At 40.3% G+C, this 24,115-nt stretch overlaps 1 protein-coding gene across 1 annotated transcript in view; it reads left to right on the top strand.

The window, feature by feature from the left end:
* DDX47 (DEAD-box helicase 47) overlaps window positions 1-24,115 on the top strand; it is a 596,838-nt gene that overhangs the window by 82,472 nt on the left and 490,251 nt on the right. The window contains exon 2 of the mRNA XM_044073445.1: window positions 9,432-9,525. Coding sequence (XP_043929380.1) covers window positions 9,432-9,525 — 94 coding nt within the window. The remainder of the gene's footprint in view (window positions 1-9,431; window positions 9,526-24,115) is intronic.

Here is a 24,115-nt window from a genome sequence, read left to right as displayed (position 1 = left end):
GTGTGTGTGTATTATCGGGTAAGGTGTGTGTGTGTGTATTATCGGGTAAGGTGTGTGTGTGTGTATTATCGGGTAAGGTGTGTGTGTGTGTATTATCGGGTAAGGTGTGTGTGTGTGTATTATCGGGTAAGGTGTGTGTGTGTGTGTATTATCGGGTAAGGTGTGTGTGTGTGTGTGTGTGTGTATTATCGGGTAAGGTGTGTGTGTGTGTGTGTGTGTGTGTGTGTGTGTGTATTATCGGGTAAGGTGTGTGTGTGTGTGTGTTATTGGGTAAGGTGTGTGTGTGTGTGTGTGTGTGTGTGTGTGTGTGTGTGTGTGTGTGTGAGTGTGTATTATCGGGTAAGGTGTGTGTGTGAGTGTGTATTATCGGGTAAGGAGCTTGTGTGTAAATGCCCCCCACATAATACACCTGCTGGCTATAGGTGTTCAGGCTCAAACCCTGTACCTTTGCTTCAGGGTAGGTGTTCAGGCTCAAACCCTATACCTTTGCTTCAGGGTAAGAAGCACCTAAAGTCCCTAACCACCACCATTTCTGAACTTTGTTCAGATTTGTTAGAAACAGTTGTGAGCTATGGTGAGAAGTGAGAACTGAAGTTGTATTTCCCCCATTATTGTTTTTGTGGTTTGTCAAGGTTTTTTGTGCTAAGGTGTGAAGTGAGAACTGAATTTGTATTCCCTCATTATTGGCTTTGTTTGTCCAGGTTTTTTGTGCTACGAGGTTGAGAGCTATCTAAATGATGGCCATTAAGTTTGTCTTCCTATTTTGCAAACTGCTGATTTAGCATAGTGGTATGTTGCACTGACTGTAGTGCATATGGTTCTGGGTTCAGGACATGCATGGTGGTAACAGCATTTTTATTCTAGCAATTTTCCAAAATTATACAAGCGATGTTTAAAATATGTTCCTGTTGCCCCCCCCCAATAAATGTTGGCTTTTTCCAGATTTCTTGTGCTGCAAAGTTCAGAGATACAGCTGAGTGTCGAGTACATTTTTACAAGGAGCTGAGAGCTGCAGGGGAACTAAAGTTTAGTGCTGCTTATGCGGAGTCTGCTTGTACTGTTAATAGCACAACAGGGTTGTGTACTTGCTTTTGATGCAGAAGGTTGTGGGTTCTTCTCCCACAGCAGGTAGATGCATTGCTGATACTGTACTGTGTTGTAAAGGGTGGGGGGGTGGATGCTGTAGTCCTTTTTGGCGAAGATATCTAGTAGTAACTATGAACCTGTTGCCATCCATTCCCTATTGCAATGCTACTAGCATATCATTTTTTTTAATGCAACATAGGCACTTTATTTGTAGATGAAACCATGAACTATAAAGTTGTTTGCTAGCAGCAGCCTCTTCCATTAGTTACAGATTTCTTTAATGTGGAATTATGTAGATGGCTTTTACTAGTTCAGAGATTGTGCATATTTACTGATACTGGTGGACTGTAGAAGTTTGAGTAGACTTTTATGATGGAAATGTTCTGAATTGGGCTGTTTTGTCATTATTGGTGCATGCATTTTGTTTCATTGTTTACTGGAAAAATGTTCAAAACAAATTTAAAACGCTCTCTAACAACTATATTGTATTGTACAAGGAATATAATTTAATACAATCGGGAAGGTCTATCAAAGAGCACGTGTATGTTTCATGTGCAAGGGTCCTATGATTTGAAAACAGCCCAAAGTTAATCTTTATCTGCCACTGGCAAAATGTATTTTCTTTGAATGTGGGTTTCAATGCTGTTTCAGTGAATGTGAGTTTCAAGGGCAGAGAAGCTTTAATGCTAAGTCTAGTTTCATTGTCAGACTGCATTGCTATGTTTAGCAGATATTTATTGGTGTTCGTGCTGTAAAATGCAAAATAAAACTTTTCTGGCAAATCATTTAGGAATGAAGTCACTAAATAATGACCGATGTTAAGTTTCAGACGTCATAATCTTCAGAAAAATGCATGCTAAAGCAAGACCTGTTATTCTGTCAACTGTCTTAAGTTTATACAAGATCAATTTTTAGTACTGTTTGTATGTTTCCCCAATATATTTGGCCTTGTCCAGATTTCCTGCATTGAGGTTGAGAGATATGTGCAAATCGCTTTATAGAATTAGGAATATCCAAACCTCTCAACTGTCCCCAGTTGTGGCTCAAAATGTTGCTCTCCCCCTAATAATCTCTCTGCAAAAAAGCAATTTTGGAAGAAAACGTGGACGGTTTACAATTATAAATAACTGTAATGATCAGGGTTATACATTACTTTTATTTCAGAAATGCATGTAGATTCTCTAATTTTGTCAGCTGCTCGAGTTATCAGTGCTCATATTAAAATGGTTGTCCCTTCATTGATAGGTTCCCAGCTGTATTGTCTGGCAATTTTATATTTTTGCATCACATTTTTGGTCCGTTTTTCATAAAATTGCAGTTTTCTGGCAAATTAGAAAATTAGAAAATAATGGCAGACATTTGAGTTTCCAAGTTTATAAGTGCAATATTTAAAAAAAAAATCCTTATTTTTGGGCCTTTGCCTCAGTTTTATTTATGGGTTTGTTGCTGTAAGAGGTTGAGAGGGTGTGTGTGTGTGTGTGTGTGTGTGTGTGTGTGTGTGTGTGTGTGTGTGTGGTAGGTAGCATACCTCTCAACTGTCCAAATTTTGCATAATGTCCAGATTTTTGCTCCATATTTTTTGTCTGTTTCTCAAATTTTGTGATTTTCTAGAAAATCATTGAAGGCTGAAGTTGCTAAATAATGACAGACATTTGAGTTTCAGACTTCATATCCTTTAGAAAAATTCATACCAGCACAAATCCTGTTATTCTAGTAACTTTCTCATACTAGCACAAATCCTGTTATTCTAGTAACTTTCTCATACTAGCACAAATCCTGTTATTCTAGTAACTTTCTCATACTAGCACAAATCCTGTTATTCTAGTAACTTTCTCATACTTGCATAAATCCTGTTATTCTAGCAACTTTCTAAGTTCACGAGAGCATTATTTAATATCTGTCCTTGTTTATTTTAGGCTTTGTCCATATTTCTTGCACTAAGAGGTAGGTAGATGTGTGTGTGTGTGTGTGAATGAAACACCCTAGTTAGGGGTAGCAGGTGGTTAGTAATTTACTCAAGCTCAAAACCTGTACCTTAGTTACAGAAAACAAATGCATGAATCCTCTACCCCAACTACCATGCTGCATTTTTCAAAGAAGTGACTTTCAGGTTCATTTTCAATTCAAGGAACTGAGTTTGAGTGAATCTGTATTATATTACTGAAGAGCCATTACAGCGAATGCCTCTTCATCGACACTAAAAGAGCGAACCGTGAATTACGAGAATGGCCGTAGCTTGGCTGGGGAGGGGGTAGCAGTCTGAGAGCTGTGAGTACAAATTTGAAAATCCTAGCTGTGTGTGTGTCTGTGTGTGTGTCTGTGTGTGTGTCTGTGTGTGTGTCTGTGTGTGTGTCTGTGTGTGTGTGTCTGTGTGTGTGTCTGTGTGTGTGTGTCTGTGTGTGTGTGTCTGTGTGTGTGTGTGTCTGTGTGTGTCTGTGTGTGTGTGTGTGTCTGTGTCTGTCTGTGTGTGTGTGTGTGTGTGTGTGTGTGTGTGTGTGTGTGTGTGTAATATAGTTGCATGATGTATATGTGTATACATTGGATGTAAAATGTCCTTCAGCAATTGCTTATCCTAAAGCAACTATAAAACACTATGTGGAGAAACTGTTGTACCACTAAATACAAACTAATAACAGACCATTTTCTAAGTGCAGTAATGCCCTCTAGTGTGGGAGTTCTAGAGAAAATAATGGCTTTTCGAACATGGAGAGGCCCTATGTGATCTTTTATTCTGACCCTGTCTGCTATTGCTTGCTTGTACAATTATGGGAAAGGCTGTTTTTTATGATGTGATTTGTACTGATTTTTAAAACAAAAGACTTATCTTGACATCACATTTTTTTTATTTTTTACTGTGATGTCGAGACAAGGCTGGACCCATTGTTAAGAGTTTAAGAAAAATAGATCGGCTAAAGGTAACACTAAAAGCTGAAAGGAAAGTAGAAGTGTAGTGTTTTTTTCAGGTAAATTGGTGAAATAGTGGATTTGTTTCAAGGAGTATGAAATTAGATGTTTTGGAGAGTGCACAAAGGTGGGCCATCTACAGACCCTGGAAACTGCAGACCCATAAGTCTCACTAGTCTTCTATAAAGCCATGGAAAGTATTGTCATGGAAATGATAAATAGTGATATAGTAAACCTCCAGACAACTGGACCCAACCCAGTTTGGTTTAGTCGAGGGCCGATCATGCCTACGTAACCTGGTAGATGACTTTGAGAAGGTAACCAAAGCAATGGATGAGGGCAAGATGGTTCACACTGCCTACCTTGACCTGGCCAAGTCATTTACACACTACTCCATTTGGACATTGTTGATAAACTCAAGAGGTTAGATGCCAACTCGTATGCCATCCAGTGAATAGCCGAAAGGCTCACAGAGAGGACGCAGGAAGTTAGAATTGGGGAGTCCACCTCTACAAAGAGGCCAGTCACAGGTGGAGTCTCTCAAGGAACAGTCCTTGGACTGCTTCTTTTTGGCATTTACTTCTCTGAAGTGAAGGCCGATGTCAGTGGTCTCTGGCTGACTAAATTTGCAGATGATTGCAAATTAGTAGCGGTCATTGAATCCCACACTGACACACAAGATCTTCAAGAGGGACAACACAGACAAACAAATGGTGTCAGAGCCATGGACTAAAACTAAATGCCAAGAAATGCATAATTTTATCCTTCAGGAAGTCATCTACCCATGTAACTATCATATTGACAACGCACCCTTTAGAGCTGACCCAGTAGTCCGGGACTTAGGGACACACACAAATAGTAATCTAGCTTTGACCATCACGTGTCAACTGTAGTGAGGAAATCATTCTATGGTGAGAAACTTATAAACAAAGGTATGGCATGTACAACCATGGGAAGTCATTGTTCCATTGTATTTGGCATTCATCATACCTCTCTCTTTTAATGCCCACATTTGTATTTACCTAACAAGGCATATCCAACAATTGGAATTTCCACAGAGGTTCCTCACTAAAAGAATATGGAGCAGAAGTAAAATGTCCTGTGCAGACCTCCTCAAGGCCCTATCCCTCTATTCTGTCTCATACAGGCTTTTGAGGGGAGATTTATGCCTGGTATACAGGGCATTGTCAGAGCATTGTCAGACCTCACACTCATGGATCTCCTGCATATCCACAAAACAAATGACACCAGAATTACCCATTCTAAAGACTTAAACCTGGTCTGTGATTATAAATAGGACCTGCTGGAGAGACGGGTATGTATCCCAGAGACTACCTTGTCTATTGAACAGGCTCCCCATCCATGTGAAGCAAAATTCCTCCCTAACCCAATTCAAGTGCATCTTGGACACTTGGATGGGGATCAGGAAATTCATCCCTGGTTTGGCACCCATGTCTCTAACTGACACAGGCAAATCTGTAAATTGTTCACCTCCCAGACCTCTGCTTGTAAATGTTTAATCTCTCAAACCCGTTTACACTTGTCAAGGGTACTTGAACTTGTCAGTGATTTGGGATGCATGGCTAGCCTTAAAATGTGTGGTCTTTGCCTAGCAAACACCTGTGAACCTATGATAGGGGATATGATTGTAACTTGACAGTTAAGCAGTGGTATTACTGTAAGGCAGGTGCATTTAACTTGTATTTTTTATATAATTTGGGGAATGAGGTAAAATGCTTGTAGTTTATAAGGAACTCATACCAGAGTGTAGATGCAGTAAGTAGAAGTCTAACGTGAGATTTGTTTCGAGGGGTATGAAATGAGACATTTGGGGGAATGAGGCATTAAGGTAGAATTTTGAGGGTCGTGCCATATTTCAAGATAGTGAAAGTGATTGATTAGTTTGCCAAAGTCTGTGCTTTTACCAAATATACACGAGATCCGCCTCACCAAAGGTCCAGCTTGCTAAAGCACAAGAAGTAACCAAGTAAAACCCACTGAACCACCAGGCTGGTAAAACAATATAACAGAGCAAATCACAAAAGCAAAGACCCAAATCTGCATTTTGTTAACAGTTTCTCAATTATGTCACAGAAGTAGCACACCTTTGAAAGCTAACATGCATTTTTTGTGAAGTATCATGTGGAACACAGGCTTCAGTGCCAAATATCCAGTACTCTGTACACGCCTACATATCTCTGCATGTTTGTGAATGAATTACCAGTTCAAGTACTTTTTCTGAAATCTGCCAAAGTAATGTCATTTTTTAAAAGTGAATCAAGATAATTGTACAGTTTTTAAGCAGCATTACCACCAGACAAAACTCTGATGTACTCACTCAAGTTTATACCCCACATTTTATGATACACCTGTGGTAAGTAATTCTGTGGGAAGTCAATAGTCAATTGTGTTCACATTTTGAGTTAACCGTGACTAACATTTCAAATCGGGTGAATTTATGCATGGCTGTTAAGTAATTTTTGCACTGCGTGTGGTCTGATCCATGTAAGTAGCAGTTAAATGGTGCTTGAAAATATAGTAGTACCTCTCAACTGTACAGATTTCTGCCTCATTTTTTTACCTGTTACTCAAATTGTGGTTTTCTAGCAAATCTTTGCCACATCTTATAGGACTGAAGTCCAAAAATGATAGACATTTGTGAATCAGACTTCATACCCTTCAGAAAATTCATGCTGATATAAAACCTGTTGTTCTATCTATTTTCTAAGTTTGCAAGAGCAGTATTTAAAGATTGCCATTGTTTTGGGGCCTTTGTACCCACACCCATTGTTTATGGCTTTGTCTAGATTTCTTGCTCCAAGAGACTGAGAGCTAGTTGTCATTTGTTTTCCTTTGTTGCTGGCACTCCTTACATTTAAAAGGCAACAGTAAAGCTGCTTTGCTGAATGAGATCAGCACAGTTTTAGGTAAAATTTCAAAACGTTTTTATCTGTTTGTAAAGGTTTCATAGTAAAGCTTGTGGAAATTATTCTTTAAAACTCCACATGACTGATGACCATATCAGTGCAGAGGACTGGATGCATACCTCTCAACTATATAGATTTTTACTTCATATTTTTGGTCCATTTTTCATACAGTTGTGGTTTTCTGACAAATTAGTGGCAAATCATTAAAAACTGAAGTTAGAAAATGGCAGACATCTGCGTTTCGGACTTCCTACCCTTCAGAAAATTCATGTTAATGCAAAAACTGTTATTTTATCAACTTTCTAAGTTTCTAAGAACAATATTTAAAAATTGTCCCTATTTTTGGGCTTTTGTCCCACTTTTACTTATTGCTTTGTCCAAATTACTTGCTCTTAGAGGTTGAGAGGTATGACTGGATGTGTTTATACCTCAGAAACCAAGGCTTAGCATCTTAGCATTGCTACATTTATTGGAAAACTTTACTGCTTTTCTTGGGAGAGCACAGGTAAATCTCTGCTATTTAGTTGCGTTTTGCCATTTAAAATTACTAATTTCTCATAACTGATTTGGCAAGAAAGAGTACATTATGCATGACTTTTGTACTGAAACTTGACCAGTTCATTATAAATAACTTGTCTTTTGTAGCTTTGCAAACAGTATATTTCATACAGTCCTGGAAATTAAATGCCACCAGGTTTGTTTCAACTGCCCCCGCCATTAAATCAGTGTTTTTATTTTATTTCCATTCCGTGACATCCTTTGAAGTGGGGGGGGAAAGATTGATGTTTCACACTGTAGTTCAGCACGCCAGATTTAGAGTGGCCACAAAAGTTCTCACTGTAAGAGCTTCAGTAATGATGGTTGTTAAGCAGTGCAAAACATTGGTTAAAAGTCTGTTGCTGTATGGTTGGAAAAGCTTATTCTTGCTTTTCCAACCATACATCAACTTTCCTTCTGAATCACCCTTCCCAGATTCCTGAAGCTATTAACCTGTTCACTGTTTTCCCTTGTATATCCGTTCTTTTCTTTTTCTGATTCCCTCCATTTTCTGTCATTACAGGTGTTTTATCTGCACTCTGTTTCATCCCACAAGCCTTCTGTTTTGCATTCCACTCCCTATCCTTTACTGAAGCTCTTGCTTAAGAGTCTGTAATTCCACGTTATCTGCATACAGCAACTTGCTGCCCCCAACCTGTTTGCTAGGGTCTACTTCAGTAGACTAAACGTTCACTTACCCTTATATTGCAGAGACAAAATGGACAACAACCCATTAACACCAATGTCCCAGAACACTAACTCCAGGTTCTGAATCTGAACTACTCCGCTCCCATCTTACTATTTACTGTTGTGTGTATTCATTTTTCAATCACCCTCCAGAACGTTCATGTAGTGTGATAGAAGTTGATACCACTATACTGCCTGCAGTTGTGAATGTCCATTTTGTTCTTGAACACTGGCACTCGTATGCTTTATTATCCAGTCCTCTGAGATGGGTCTTTTCTCTCTCTACTGCTATGATCGTATCTGCTGTGGCCTCCTGTGAGCCTACTGCTTTCCCTGACTTCATTTTCCTTAGTAGTGTTCTTACTACTTGTATGGTGTGCTCCTGCTCTTATTCACTCATCATAGGTTGTGATTGGGGCAGTACAGCTTCTGTGGGGTTTTCTTCATTCAGAAGCTGCTGGAAGCACTCCTTCCATATGCCTTTGATGTCCTGAGGATTAGTAAGCAGGTTGAAGGGTGTCTGGCTGTCTTTATTTTTTCTCTTTGCCATGCAGCCTGATAGTTTCTTTGTGCCATCTACTGAGTCACTTTCTATAACCTTGATTGAGTGCCATTGATGCCTTGTTCTTTTCTATTGCAGCACGTCTTTTAGCCTGTTTTGTTAGCCAATAATCCTTCCTAGTTTGGTCTGTCTTTTTTCTGTCTCCCACTTTTTTTCCTGCTTTCCTTTCTTGTGATGACTTTCCGGACTTCTGCATTCTACCACCAGCTTTCCTTGTGTACCTTGTTTCCATACCTGGTTCGGCCGCATGTCTGTTCTGTAGCCCTCACACATGCTGTTTTGAGGTGCTGCCATTTCTTTACAACTCCACCTATTTTGTAATCTTCTTGAGGTATGAGAGCCCTGAGTAATGCCTTGAACTTCTGTGCTTTCTTTCCTGCCAACTTCCAGGTCCTCAGCCTTGTCTCTGACCTTAGTCTTCTCTGGCCAGTGCTTGCAGCTGATTGTGCCAACCAGTGGTTTATGCTGTAAGCTGACTGTTTCACTAGAGATGACTTTGTAATTAATTAATTATTCTACCCCCTGTCCTTTTCTTACCAAGAGGAAGTCTACCTCAGTTGCATGTTGGCCAGTCTTGTATTTGATTTAGTGACTGTCTCTGTAGCTGAATCATGTGTTGGCTACAATTGACTAATGTTAGGAAAATGATTATGTTGGGCTTCTAAAGAGAAAATATTTAGTTTTGTTGATATTTTGTTGATAAAATGAATGCTGCTTTTATTTTTCAGGGAGTTACAGATGTATTGTGTGAAGCTTGTGAACAACTTGGATGGAAGCAGCCAACCAAAATCCAGATAGAAGCTATCCCACTGGCTCTGCAGGGTGAGCAGTAGATCAAAAATAGTTCATTGCTTAAACGATTTGCTGCAGTGCGAGGCAAAATAAGTAATCTGCACCTTCTGTGTGTGCTGCCTTCTTCATTAGAAGTCTTTATCTTAAATGTGCTAGTTCTGTAATCAACTTGATGCAAAGGTTCTTCTGTTATTGTCTAGGAGACTTGACTTCATCTGACAGCCTGGATGAACTTTTTAAATTTGTATCTGCAGTTGTTACTCATTTGATGTATTTTATAGTCTCACATTGTAACGCAAGTGTCTCTATATCATTTGTTTAGTATTACACCTCCTGCTATTTTCAGTGGCCCTTGATAGTTCAATAGCACCATTGCTTTTGATCTTCACGACTGTTGGATTATCCCATACGAACACTGACTATCTCAGTCTCTCACACGGACACGCACTGACTCTGTCTCGCGCACACACACACACACACACACACACACACACACACACTCTTGCGCTCTCTCTCTCTCGTGCATGCACATTGACACACACACTGCTTGCAAACACACGCACGTTCTCTCACGCACACGCTGTCGCACACTGTGGGGTGCTCATGCATGCACCGTCTCTGTCCCCCACACACACACAGTGTGTGTGGCTTGTGAGAGAGACAGAGACACTGTGTGTGTGTGTGTGTGTGTGTGTGTGTGTGTGTGTGTGTGTGTGTGTGTGTGTGTGTGTGTGTATGTATCTGTCATTCACTCACTGACTCACAAGTGGATGCTAATCTGTGTAGTACTACGTCCAGATTGACATAGTTGATGTTTACCTCGCAGACAAGAGGTTCAAGGTTTGATTCTCAGTAAGGAGAAATTGTCTGTTTAAAATGGTCCACAAGGGCGGCTAGCCTAGTATTTGCCTATGAACTTCTGAGTCAGTGCTAACGGTTAAAAAAAACTTTATCCTTTTCATATATATGCATGTAAAAGTGCACAGTCAAAGCACAGAAAAGATTAACCAAAAGTTTCTTAGAAGTTATAACGAATATAAGCAGAAATAATTGGAGGCTCTGGTATTAACATAAACTGAATCTTTTTGAAGAATCTTAGTGGCATTATCAACTAATCTGAACAAACAACTCATCCTTTTTTCCGTGTGCTGTCCTCAAAGAGATAACTGCACCTAGTTGCCAAATATCAGAACAGACCTTGGGTCTGGTAGTACCCAGCCACAGTTCTCAGCAAAGCAGTGCATCTGGTCAAAAAACATCAGTGTGCTGGAGAATGGGTCGGATTCCCAATCCCTTAAGAAAGGAAGGGTGCCGAGATGTAAGGGAATCCACAGCATTACAGACAGTTCTTTGAATGGCATAAGCTGGGTATGCAGCAGTGGCTAAGCAGATGGAACAGTTTTCTGCAACAGAACCAACAGAAGAGGAAGCTAATCTTCACTTTATGATATTTCATGTATTTTGTTACAATTAACAAACTCTGAACTAAATATGGTGAAAAATGCTCTGGGTTTTGTTTCCTACAAGACTGGCAAGCCTTACAGACACCATAACATCACTGAGGATGAATTTTGCTGTATTACTATGTAAGGGGGAGTACAAGTTTTCCTTAAATGTGTAACTGAACACAGAGTTCATTTAACCATCCCCCTTTCAGAGTGCCTTTGAAGTATTTCAAGTCAATTTTTGAAACTGAAATAGGTCTCAAAATAAAGAGGCCCTGTAATAAATTTTATTATTTAGAGTAAAGAGCTGCTTTCTAGATCCTGAAGAATGCCACTAATATTCAGCTTAAAAGACTGACAAAGGTGGAAGTTTAGTTGTGATGGATCATGCAGAGTATAAAGAATGGATGCTTATTTTTTTGTTGGAAGACGAAAGGAGTTTTGCATGTAGAGGCCATAGCTGGTTGTGCCATTGTGAATGTGGAGAATGGTAAAATGACATTTGATGTCTATGCCATCCTAGAGTCCTTCGTCTGAGGCTTGAGATAATAGTTGGGGTACCAAAACAGCACTGAATTGTTACCTTTATTTAAAGACTGATTTGTCGTTTGCTAGTCCTGGAACAACATTTCAAAATGGTGGTTAAAGCGTATTGTCTCATTTGCTTTGAATTTTATTTTAATGCAAGGAGCATTTAAAGAGTAATTCCATATCACAAGTAAATATTTTGTGGATAAAAGACTGTGCAGTTGTGTTGCTGTTGCTGACATGGAAAAACAGCTTTATACATGGAAGATAAGAATTTTTTTTAATTGTAATTGTCTTTGTAGACAAAGTTTCAACTGGTATAAGCCTTTGCTATGGGGACAATGAAATGGCCCCTAGTTATGCCAACTTTGAACTTGTGCATTGGGAAGATGTTTATAACCTTGTATTCTTGCAATATATTGCGTGATACAGATAAGATGCATGACATGTCAAGTTTTAGGCATAAATTGGTAGTAGTACTTTACATTCATGAATAGTAAAATTAGGACTTTTTGTTTGTTTATTTTATTTGAAAATAATTTAACAAATAAAATTCTATGAAGTGTTTGGAAATGGCTTATAAATTCCTGTTTGGAATACCATTTTTTGCAACCAGCAAAGTTAAAACAGGATTTTGTAAAATGACAAATAGTGAGTACCAGTAGGCTTCCTGCCTAGGACAACACACTTAAAAATGAAATTCAGGCACTGGGACATTGAATATTGAAACTAGGGGATTTCCCAGTGATCTTCTTTGCTGGGTGGGTTTAGATTACTGGCTTTATCTGAAACAAATGATGGAGATGCTAGTGACATGAATTCTGACAAAAGCTTAGGTATGGTTTTAACTTTCATTTTGAATGCCCAGGTAATTTGGGATGTCATTTTGAATAATGTGTACTTGTAGCATAAGAAGAATTTTAAATATATCGTTGGGGAAGCACCAACTTTTATTAATGTGAAATATGTTGATCTAAAGGACATTTTGAAAATGGTAAAGGATACACCCTATGAAAGGATGTTACTAGAACAAAATGCACATTCTCTGATAGATATGCTCTGTATATTTCAGCTCTGCTTTTGTTTCAGTACAGTATGCTCCTTCCAAGTATCTTAATTACGCGTCTAATAATATCAGTGCTAAATATCACTTTGTGTAAAATACATTTTATATTGACTGTACGGGGGCCTGTCAGTTCGTTTAGCATTCTCTGCTTGTATCCTAGAGCTTCTTCCCATTCTTCACCTACTTGTCCTTTGTGGATGATGGACTTAGCAAGGCATGGTGTTGCAAGTTCAGGGGAATGGTCAGAGAAATTGGTGACCAGTATGGAGCTATTTGAAATCCACTTAACATCTTGATCTGATGTCAGTTTTCATTCTGTACTCAGCTGATGGGTTCAGATCCAATCCCTTGGATCCAACTTGGCTGTTGCTAAAGCTTGTGGCAACCAAAAACCCTCTAGTTTCTCCCGTACCCGTAATGCACTAACCCCAATTACCTCAAATTTCGTTTGCTGTTTCAAGTAAAAGATGTGGTCTTCCATGTCTCTCGAGCATTAGTTAGCTAAGTGTTGTATATTTCAACTTTTTCTTCAAAAACTTAAATTTCCTATCTGTTGTACAGTGTTCTTGGTACCACTTAGACACTGTTGTTAATATCTTCCCTTTCCTCTACAGCACTGTTGTAACTTAATTGCCATAGTTGGCATTTCTCACCTTTATTTAAAAAAAATAAATTTTTTCTGTCTTAGTGTTTTGTTACCAATGGCAGATAAACCAGCAGGCCTTAAAAAAAATGAACAGAGTGTGGGCACAAGCTGCCAATTTCTGATGACCACACATTCTGTCTCCTCTTTGGGGCCCCTCCTTTGACAAGAGGATTGCTCAGTTTGTTATAGTTTTAATCCTTGTGCATTAGTGTAACTCAAAAAATAAGCTTATCCTAAAAGTTAGTCTTCCTCCTCCTTTTGGGGAAGCTGTGTTGGAGAGTGCTTCCTCTAAATCAAAAACTATTAAAATTAAGCAAATCATCTTCTCATAAGCCATCTTCCTCCTCCAGCTTCGGACTCCTCAATGAAGACGTCTCATAAGGACCCTCTCTCAACCCTGGATCTGAAAAAGGAAATGTTTGAGATCCTACTAAGCTCTCTGATCTGACTTCTCCTGATCCTATGCAAACCGAACTTGACTTTCAAATTTCTAGCCAGAATAAGGTACTCTCCATTACTGGATCTGGTTTCTGACTGGGTACCTTCTCTGGTCTTAGAAAAGACCCAGGTCACCATTCATATACTCCACTCGTTCTTCCAGAAGCCTTACAAAAGATGATGTGAGGAGACTGAGGAAGAAGATTCTCTTGGCGCAGAGGCAGATTGGTGTTCCTTTCTCTGTGGGTCAGGAGATCTGCGTATCTAATACTCCCCCATTACATGTTCCTCCTCCAACTCCTTTAGCTTCAGAGTGTTTGGATCCAAGTCATCTGGATCCGTGGTCTTCTCCTGAGGGCTCTGGTCCCATCAGATCCAAAGAGCTCCTGAAGCCTTAGTCTGCCTGTCTGATCCAAGGTGTTGCATTAGACTCCGAAGCTTTCAGTGCTGTCTCTGTGCTGGATAGCTTGGCTCTGGCTTCCATTTGGAGGTTTTGCACTCTGAGCAGAGGAGGCCTATGATTTTAGAAGCTTGTCTTCTCAGATCAGACGGCCTCCCTCTCTTTGAGCCATCTGCCTTTGAATCTGGGAAAGGAGTATTTTCTGCCTCAACATTTCTGACGGAGCCTTCACTCTCGAATCCTCTGCCATGATGTCTCAGTGCTTAGAGCTTCACCGTCACTTTCCACAGGGACAGCCAGTACAAAAAACCCCAGGCTTTCATCCAGGGAATTGTAATCTCTTCTGATACCTTCCCAGAGCACCCCATTGAGGCGCTCTCTAAGAAGAGAACATGCAAGAGGAAACAGACTCCCCGTAGGAGTCCATCACTAAAGACAGATTTAGATGAAGGCATAGGGTCCCCATGATCAGCTCCTGAAGATGTCTCCTGTGGAGACTGTGACAAAAGGGGGATAGGGGGATACTGCCAGCAAAGCTATCTGGAATGTTGTAAATAGTTATGTCGTTGGTGAATATCAACATGATTTATACAAGATGCTTGTGTTACAAATGTTTTAGAACTGTATGTCATGTTTATCAAACTGGTGTGTACAGATGTGTGTTAAGAAAAGGTATTTAATAATGTGCTTGTGCTTAAAATGTAACTACAGTGTTTCCTACTGGAGTAGAACAGAAATGTACATGCACTGTTGTAACTGTTATATTTTAACAGTGGAAACTAAAATGCAGGAGGTTAACTTCAGAAAAATAGCTGAAATTAAATTACTTTATAGGCCAGGCCAGAGACCTATCTGTGCTGAGAAGCTTTCTGTATTGTTCTTCAGAGTGAACTAATTACTACTTCTGAAAATATGAAAGAATGCAGTTGTTTTATGACTTCCAGCATCTGCCAAAGATCTGAGGTTTGTGTATTTTTACAGGTAGCTGCAAAATACTGCCAGCTTCCAGCAGTGGGAGTTTCACTTGGGATAGAGTCAGGTGACAAGAAATTGTCATTCTGCAAGCTATCCCAGCAGTAATATTTGAGATACTAATTTGAGAACTCTCTGAGCGAGACAGTACTTTCTTTATTCTGTCTTGGACCTGACAAGAACCGTTCACCACATCTGTCCTGGTCTGATTAAGTTAACTAGGTTATAGTAATTCTCTTAGTCAGGAATATAGTGGAGCTTAGTTTAGATAACTTTTTTCGTTATTTGAGGCTTTCCTGCAATGTTTAAAATATCTCCTGTGATTTTTTGAACTCTGATTATATACTGAGTATAAAATTGTTCTCTTATTTTTTTATTAACTATGCTTAAACCTTTCATTGCGGCTGGTCTGTCTGGAAATATTTTAAGTTTTGAGAGTACTTGCATATTTATGGGCCACTTCTAATAGCCTTGCTCTTGGTCAAACTGCCACTTGTCTTAATATTAATATTGCGCAGTAAGATTGGACACCCTTTGTTAAGGGCCTCAAAGTAGCTGATAAGGAGGTGGCAGTGATAACTACCCTTTAGTCTGGGCAAAAGAGGGCATCTGTATTAAGTCTGTGCCAGTCTTTCCCAGGTGTGTGTGTGTGTGTGCGTCAGCTGCTTGGACAGCAACAAGAAGCACTGGTTGGACAGAGAGGGTGCTGGAGGTCTTGGCTTGGCCACTCAGCTGATATTTCAACTCTATAGCTGTTCCAGTGGGGAGTCTTATTGGGGATCTGGAGAAAGAGGGATAAACCAGCTCTGGACTAACTGTTGTCTGTGTGTGCTCTTAAGGGAAATTGCACTTGATGCAGAGAGCTGCATCTGAAAATACTGTATGTATCTGTTATCCTCCCAGTGTACACCTCCCACTGGTGCCAGTTGTGAGGATTGAGACTCCTTGATTACTGGTCCAATGGTGGGTCATCACAGAGACATCTTCGAAATCCTTAAACAGAAATGTGGTTGGACATCTGGCAACCCACTGTCTGTGGAATATGTCCTCCTGGAGGCATTTGGTACTGGACCCTCTACCTCCTGGGTGACTCCACCTGCCGATATGCTCATTGACTTGATCTCATGGCGGGCATGGAAGGACACTGACAGTATAGAGCCCATTCCTTGCAGACCAGAGAGAATAATGGCACCACCGACAAATGGATCGTTTTGGGGGAAGGGAGTTCCTGTTGATGCCATGGTCGTTGCAGCAGCCGCTAAGAAGGAGCTAGCAGAGAAAATTTCCTTCTCCATCCCCCAACAGGGAGTCGCAGGAGATGGGCAGATTTGGGAAGCATGTCTATGCTTCAGCGACCTTCACTTTGATGTCTCTGAACTATATGGCGCACTTTACTAGGCTACAGAGGAATTTGATCAAGGAGTTATCAAATACCCTCTTGGGTGCTGTTTCTGATGAAGTTCAGGCATCTGTTACTTCTCCGCTGAGAAACCTACAGTCCATATGCAGTTCGGCCATGAGGGTGATCTCACATGCAATGGAAGGAACCTCAATGGCAATGGATTCAGGCATTTCAGTAAGTAGACATGCCTGGATATACCTCTGAGAGTTTGCGGAGCCTTTCAAGTCTTTTATTTTTGTTTGTTTTGTCAGTGCTCCTTTTGATGGAATGTCTTTATTCGGCCCCCAAGTAAAAGACACTCTGTCCATATGTGAAAAAGATGGAAAGACCCTACTTTCCATGGGAGTGCTTGTCTTGACTCCTCAAAGAAACTTTTTTTTTCCAGGAATCGTTGAGATGGTTTAAGAATGTGGTTCAAGAAGTCTTCTTTTCAAGATGCACGTGAAGGAGGTTTCTTCCAGAGGCACAGGAAGGGAACTCTAATGGACGAAGATGTCCCTGTGACAGAGGTGGCCCACAGAACCAGGGTTCCAGAGAATCGTTCTTTGACAAGCCGTACCAGCTCTCCTGAAAGGAGACCCAATTGTCCACCTCTGGCGACAGTCTGGGGGCGATTTTCCTTGCACCAGAAAACCTGGCTAGATATAACAAAAAATACTTGGGTGCAAAGAATTATTTCCAGAAGTTATACCCTTTTCCCTTTCTCCCCCAAGCCCAAGGAAAATCCTCTATGTTCCACCCAGTCAGAGGGAACAAGCAGCAATTCAAGTACAAAAGCTGCTAGAAAGAGTCATCCAAGAGGTCCTGGCAGACCAGATAGAATCCAGAACTTATCCAGGGTTCTTTTTGGTACCAAATAAAACGGGACTAGAGACCAGTCCTGCATCTCTCCAAACTAAACAAAACTGTTCGAAGAACCAAGTTTTGGATGGTCACAGTTCAGTCTATTCTCCCCTTTCTGGGTAAGGATGACTGGATGTTCTCTATAGACCTTCAAGATGTGTGTACTATTGCAAAAAGATGAGCAGATGGTCCAGAAGGTACTTGCACTTCTGGTTGGGAGCCAGTCATTATTTCAGAGTACTGCCCTTTGGACTCATCACAGCCCCCAGGGTGTCTATCAAGTGCACAACAGTAGTAGCAGCTCACCTGAGACTGCAAAGATTCAGAGTGTTTCCATATTTGAATGACTGGCTCATTACCACTCTAGGCATCAACTTGTATGTGCAAGAGACCAGATTCTCCAGACTTTCTCTCTTCTGGGGGTAACCATAAATTATGACATCTCATCTACATCCAGCTCAGAGTTTATAGTTTATAGGAGCAGTTCTCAATACAAAGGCAACCATTGCTTCCTCTCCATTATGGAGAGTTTTGACTATAAGATTCCAAGTCAAAAAGATAATCTGCAGCACCTCACGTTTCAGCCCAACTGGTCCTTCAGGCTCTGGGATCAATGGCAGCAGCAGTAATGTTAGTACCACTTGCGCCAGGTTTAGTATGAGAATTTTTCAATGGATATTACCTGCTGAATGGTTGAGAATCACTCACATCAGAGAGAGAGAGAGATATCAAATAGTGGATTCATTCAGAACAGGCTCCGTAAAGTCGTTCATTCATTCCCCCTCAGTCCAAGGCTGTAGTGACCACGGATGCTTCCTAGCTGGGGAGAGGGGCATTATCTGGGGAAGACCGTCCAAGGCACCTGGTACGCTAAGGAGGCCAATCTGCATACAAATGTCCTAGAGATGAGAGCAGTGCTGTTGGTGTTGCAGGCATTTCAGAATGCTTTCCCTGTGGGACAACTGCAGTACAGTTGGACAACATGTCTGTTGTCTGGTACATAAACAAACTTGGAGGAACCAAATCCTACCCATTGTGTCGAGAATCTCTGAGTGTGGCAGTGAGCGATCTCTTCTGACTGCTTTGTTTTAGCAGTGCACATTCTGGGGAAGTCCAGTGTGATAGCAGACAAATTGAGCAGGTGCATTCTTGTGCAGAAGCTACTTTGCCCTAATCCCATCACAGGGAGAATCCCTGAGAGATGCTGTACTTCATGACCCCCCCCCCCCCGATCTCCTTTACGCGCATCCTCCCACTCCATTAATTCCCAAATTTCTTCTGAAAACATAAAGGGTGAAGACCAAGGACATTCTCATTGCCCCTTATTGGCCTCAACGATTTTGGCTTCCCTTTCTTTGGCCTCACCTGATTCAACCACCTTGGTTTCTGTATCCAGCTCCGGACCTTCTGTATCACCCAGCAGTCATGATATACCCAGACATAGTGAATCTCAGGCTGGCTGCCTGGTTCCTCCAGTTCCATTAATAGCCAGACAGCCTATGCACTCTTCTCCTGTCAGTCATATTCTTTTTTGGTGGAAGGTTTATGAGAGGACAAAACTATACTCCAGTAAATGGAAGAGATTTATTTTTTGGGCTCATAAACATACTGAACCTTTCTCAGCCACCATTCATAATATTTTGGAATTTCTAGCTCATCTTTTTGAAGAAGGAGCTAGTTCTTCTGCTGTTTAAAGTACAGTTAGCAATGATTTTCAGTTTTCATGTTGGAATAAATTGTTCTTCTGTAGCATCCCACAAGTTGAGCAAAGCTTTTTTGAAAGGCACTGTACTCTTAGGGCCATCCTTTATAGATCTTACCCCCTTGGGACCTAAACCTTGTGCTGCAATCTTTTACACAGTCTCCTTTTGAACCCTCAACTACATGCAAACATGAGCATCTTTTCATGGAGTACAATTTTCTTAGTAGCCATTACCTCAGCCAGAAGAATTTCTGAGATCCAAGCATTGTGCTCAATCCTCCATACTTGATTTTCTATAAAGACAGAGTTACCTTAAGGGCCAACCCATCATTTCTTCCAAAGGTGGTGTCAGAATCCACTATAAAGCAGTCAGTTTAATTTGCCAGTTATTCTTTCCCAAATTTTCTAACAAAGAAAAATATGTATTACATTTATTGTATGTTGCATTTTTATCTGCATAGGACAGAAACATCAGAAATTCCAATAAATTGTTTGCGTCCTATATGTAACCAGCATTGGGTAGACCAGTTACCAAAGTTGCTGTATCTAGATGGATAACAGATTGTATTTCTTTTGTGTATAACAAATTGGGCATTGCTCTGACCAACACCTTTTCAAGCCTACTCCATCAGAGCCATGGCAACTTCCTCAGCTTTTCAATCCAAAAGTGTCCATGGATGTCGTTTGTGCAGCAGCTGCTTTTGCTAGTCCCCATATATTTACTTATTACAAATTAGACCTGGTGTCCAGAGGAAGGACATATCTTTTGGTTCTGTGGTGCTCAGGAATATCCTTCCTTGAGTCCACTTTGGAATTTAGGTAGCTGGGGACCCTACCCCATCACTTTAGGACAGAATGAAAATTGAAAACATCAGATAAAGAAGTTATGTACTCGCCATTAAGGCTTCTGGAAGAGCGAGTGCTTAGTGGACCTTATATATGTTTTTATATAAGCTGCAGGTATGGCTTCTCCTTAATATCAATGTTTTACTTTTTGCTAAGGCAGCAAACAAGATGTGAGGCAATTTGGGTTGGTGCATTATGGGTAAGGAAGAAGCTGGAGAGTTTTTGGTTGCCAAGAGCTTTAGCAACGGCTGAGTCAGATCCAAGGGATCGGATCCGAACCCATCCATTGAGGAAGAATGAAAATGAACAACACAGATGGAATATTATGCTGAGTACATAACTTCTTTTTATGACCTACCAATAATTTTGCCCTATGCCTTTTATGCAGTGATGTCTGTATGAATGTAATCTGCCAACAAAATGTGAGTGCTTTCCCACTCTTCAGGGCTAAAGGCCATGTCTCTATTATGGTCTATAGTCCTGAATGAAAATTCTCTCCCTCCCCCCCCCCCAGGGATAGGTGCTCTTGCAAAATGCTCATTTCCTATTTGACTTCTCAGATACTGGGTCCACTGCTTGAACCCGTGTTGCCTCCATCAGGTAGTCTTAATATCCTCATAGAAACCTTATACAAAAGTGGGAGCAGAATTTTATTTATGTATAAATGAAATGTTTACTGGGATAGAGCACTTATCATTAACCAAGTAAAGGGTCTGCCCAGGTGAAGTACAAAACATTTCACAAACAAAACATACAGAACTGGAAGCAATGAGTAGTTTAGGTTAATTTACATAGAAAAACATTGTACGTATGAATATATACACTAGTGAACAAACGTACTGCAATGTACAATATATGCCATTAGTTGCTAAATCTTGAGAGAGGAGAAGACTTGGAAAGGAGATAGGGATAGTGTGTTAGGCAATATGTCTTTTGTTTGAAGCAGGAGCATTTGGCATGGATGAAGTCCTGGTGTTCGATTTTTCCGAATGTGGAAAGTGTTCATTTCCTTAAGGTGATGGAGAGAGCTTGCCAAAGAGTAAGTGATGGGAGAAACCATGTGTATGGCTGTGGAATTTAGTTCTAAGGGTTTGCACATAACTTTCCAAGTATAACATTTGTAAATGTTTGAGAGGTAAACTATGGACATAGTATTGTTTCATTGTGTCAAATTGCAAAATAATGCTTTTAGAGCAGAGTAATGAAGTAATTTTGCCTGGTGTGGTAGAAATGTTGCAAAAATTGTATTGAGGGCAGTGTGTGGTTTTCATTTCATGGCTAGCCTGATGCCAGGTGATTTTTGTAAAGAGATGAGGAAAGAACTGCAGAAAGTTGAGGGTTAGTTGATGTAAAACATTGGATGTATATTTTTCAAGAATTGAGTATTAAGATCTGTAGTTTTCGGTATTTGTAGTCATGACTTAAAACTGTGTGGGTATGGCATGAAAAGTTTGCTAGCGTCTCAAATGGTATGCTTAACGAGTAGCAAGCAGGCGGGCATGCACAGAGCATCAACAGATTCTGAATCATATTATGTAGGGGTCAACTAACATTTGTTGAAGGTCATTGTAATATGCAGTATAATCTCACTTTGGAGTAAGAAATGGCAGCAAAGGTCTATCCTAGGATTCAGCAGTTTGTGGGGGGGGGGGGATTCTTGGATTCTTTGAAAACTAACTGTCGTATGGAATTGCAGAATTTTTCACGGTCATATTAAGAAAACATTTCTAGTTCCTTTCCTTTTTGAATTTGCTATATCAAGGGCGTAGTATGTCATTTCTTTGTGTACTATAGTATTGATTATAGTTTTGATGGAGCGAATGTGTTTTTGTCCATTGGTGGTTGTGCTGAACTTTAGAATATTTATTCACTTCTGTAATTGGATTGATCCAGTTACAGTGTGTTTGTATAGTGTAGACCTGATCAGAAACAAAGCAGATTTTTTCCCAAACAGATTAAATGCAGGAAATGTCATTGTTGCTAAATGAAGTTGGTAATGGTGCTTGGTACAAAACTCTCTGCGATGTTCAACTAATACATACAGAAACTCAGACCAGCAGTTTGTACATGAAAGTAAAATATCAGTTATTAAAGTTGGGAACTCCATGTTGCTGCTGAGTGAAAAATAGTAGTAGAAGGACATAACTTAAGACTGGTATTTTTTAGTGTCTCCAACATTCAACTCTGCTACTGGCTTTAATATTAAAATGAAAGTGGTGGTGGCGAGACAGGGTGTCTGTGCTGCCTTTGTCCAAGTTTTAGACATGATCCTTTGGCAATGAAGGGGCTAGCCATGTTGAGAAAGGTTAGCAGCAGTAAAGAAAAGGCTGTAAAGTGAAGAAGAGCAGCTAAGTGTTTGCCGTTTTTTATGTGCACCAGTGGTGAGTAGCAGTCATTGAAGAACATCATCTGGTGATGACCATGGTCCACATTGCTATCAAATGTAATGTAGATTGTTTTAGGACTTCAGGGCAAGGATGCGCAGGTATCGCTGTTTTTTTATGCTACACTTCCCATAAGTGTTAAAGGAGTCTGACTTTGTTTAGGTATTTGTACAAGTATGTGCTGTAGGTGACGGTCCTGATTAAGTGCCAACTACCTTAGCCTTCCCTGCTGTAATGTTTGTGCTTTGCTTTCTGATTAGCATCAGTGTGTTTGGCTGTAAATTTACTCTTTCAAGGAAGCGGGACAGTCCACCCAGTAATGCTGATAAGAGGCATTTTATTAATTTTTATTAATCCAGGGAGCTTGTAGCAGAGTTGAATGTTGGGGACACTTAAAAAGAATTGATAAATTCCAGAGGCAAAGACCTGGAATCTGATTGTGTAATGGTAAAGTGTCTTAAAGCTATATTACTTTCCTCAATTAGAGAAGGATTAAGAGTAATATGAAACTGTGAAAGTCTGTACAGAAAGATAGTTCTGGTTTTACTTTGTAGAAAGGTATGCTTTGTTAGATGGGAGCATACCTGTTAAAGTGGGGTACAGTATTCACATCTGGTTCATTAAAAAGGTGATGGTTCTATGGAATGTGTTTGAGTGGAGCTTCAGTTTATTAGAATCTCACAGGCATGATATTAAACTATTTACTCTGAGCAGAATAGATATCTCTAAGTTTGCAGAAGTGCATTATGAAGCTGGAGTCCAGGAAGGTCTGCTGGACACAAATATAATGTGAATTGTATAACTTGATGTGTTTGGTTTCATATGGCCAGGCACATGTTCTACATTATATCAATAGTGTCATTTTGGTCAGGCAGGTCCTTTTTAGTGATGACCCTTTAGTGTCAGTTTTGTCATAGAACTCCTTCCTGGCAAGTAGTAGTAATCTGTTTGTGTCCAGGGCTTGTGTCCCAGAATAATATGAAATTCTTTATTGTAAATGCATGTTACATGCCATTTTGCATGATTCGCATGTTCCGCTTATACTGCCCAAGTATTTGTAGATGTGGGCTTGGCTTCCCGAATTTTAATCTGATGCTCCTTTTAGGCATTTTCCCTTTGCTCCCCTTGGACTTGCAGTTGAACTCCCTTTTGATATCCTAATTTTAACCTAGAGATTTCTCTTCAATAAAACTTTTGCAGACACTTGAGTGAGCATATCAACCACCACTCCCATCTTTGAGTTAAGTATTAAGGCTGTCATATAATTTGTATCTTCTTGGTCATTGTCCTACAGTACTGACTTTGATTTGATCAGAAATTGCCAGATACTTGATAGATTTGTGTGTAAATGAAACATCATACATGATCTAGTCCATCCACCTCAACATCTAGAACTAGTAGCTGCAGGCACTAGTCAGCTTGGCACTTAAACTTTCCTAAGCTGTAACTCCTCCCCTATTCCATTAATGCTCTGCTTGTCATCTCATCTGTAGGTTTCCTTTCCTACAAACAGCTAAGCACTGTTTGAATGGTAAAAAAATGGAATCTCTGAATGCCCAAAGCCTATCCAAATTTACCATCCCTTCACTCCCTGGAGGCACCATCTTGCTAATATTGCTAAATTCGGTATCGGTAGCAATGTGTCTCAGTTAGTTGGGTTTCTTTGCATTTACCAGTATCTTGGCCCCATTTACAAAATTTCACGACTACCCTTTGGTGGACCCTCGGAGGTTCAATAGAATCAGTGTACAGATACCTTGTCTGTCTTGGGCAGAATTCTTTATGCCTGCAGACTGCACCATTCTTGCTGGATTCACTGCCTTAACCTGAAAGAACGAGAGGAGGAGAAAGGGTTGTTCACTATCTAGTGACAGGCCGCTCTTGAGTAGCGATCACTGTTTAGAGCAGACAGTCTAAATGGCATGCTCACAGTGCAGAGGCCAACATC

Source organism: Protopterus annectens, chromosome 1.part0 (genome assembly GCF_019279795.1).
Source record: "Protopterus annectens isolate FY-2018-M chromosome 1.part0, PAN1.0, whole genome shotgun sequence".
NCBI lineage: Eukaryota > Metazoa > Chordata > Ceratodontiformes > Protopteridae > Protopterus > Protopterus annectens.
The sequence above is the reverse complement of the archived record's forward strand: the minus strand, read 5'-3'. Positions and strand labels throughout refer to the sequence as shown.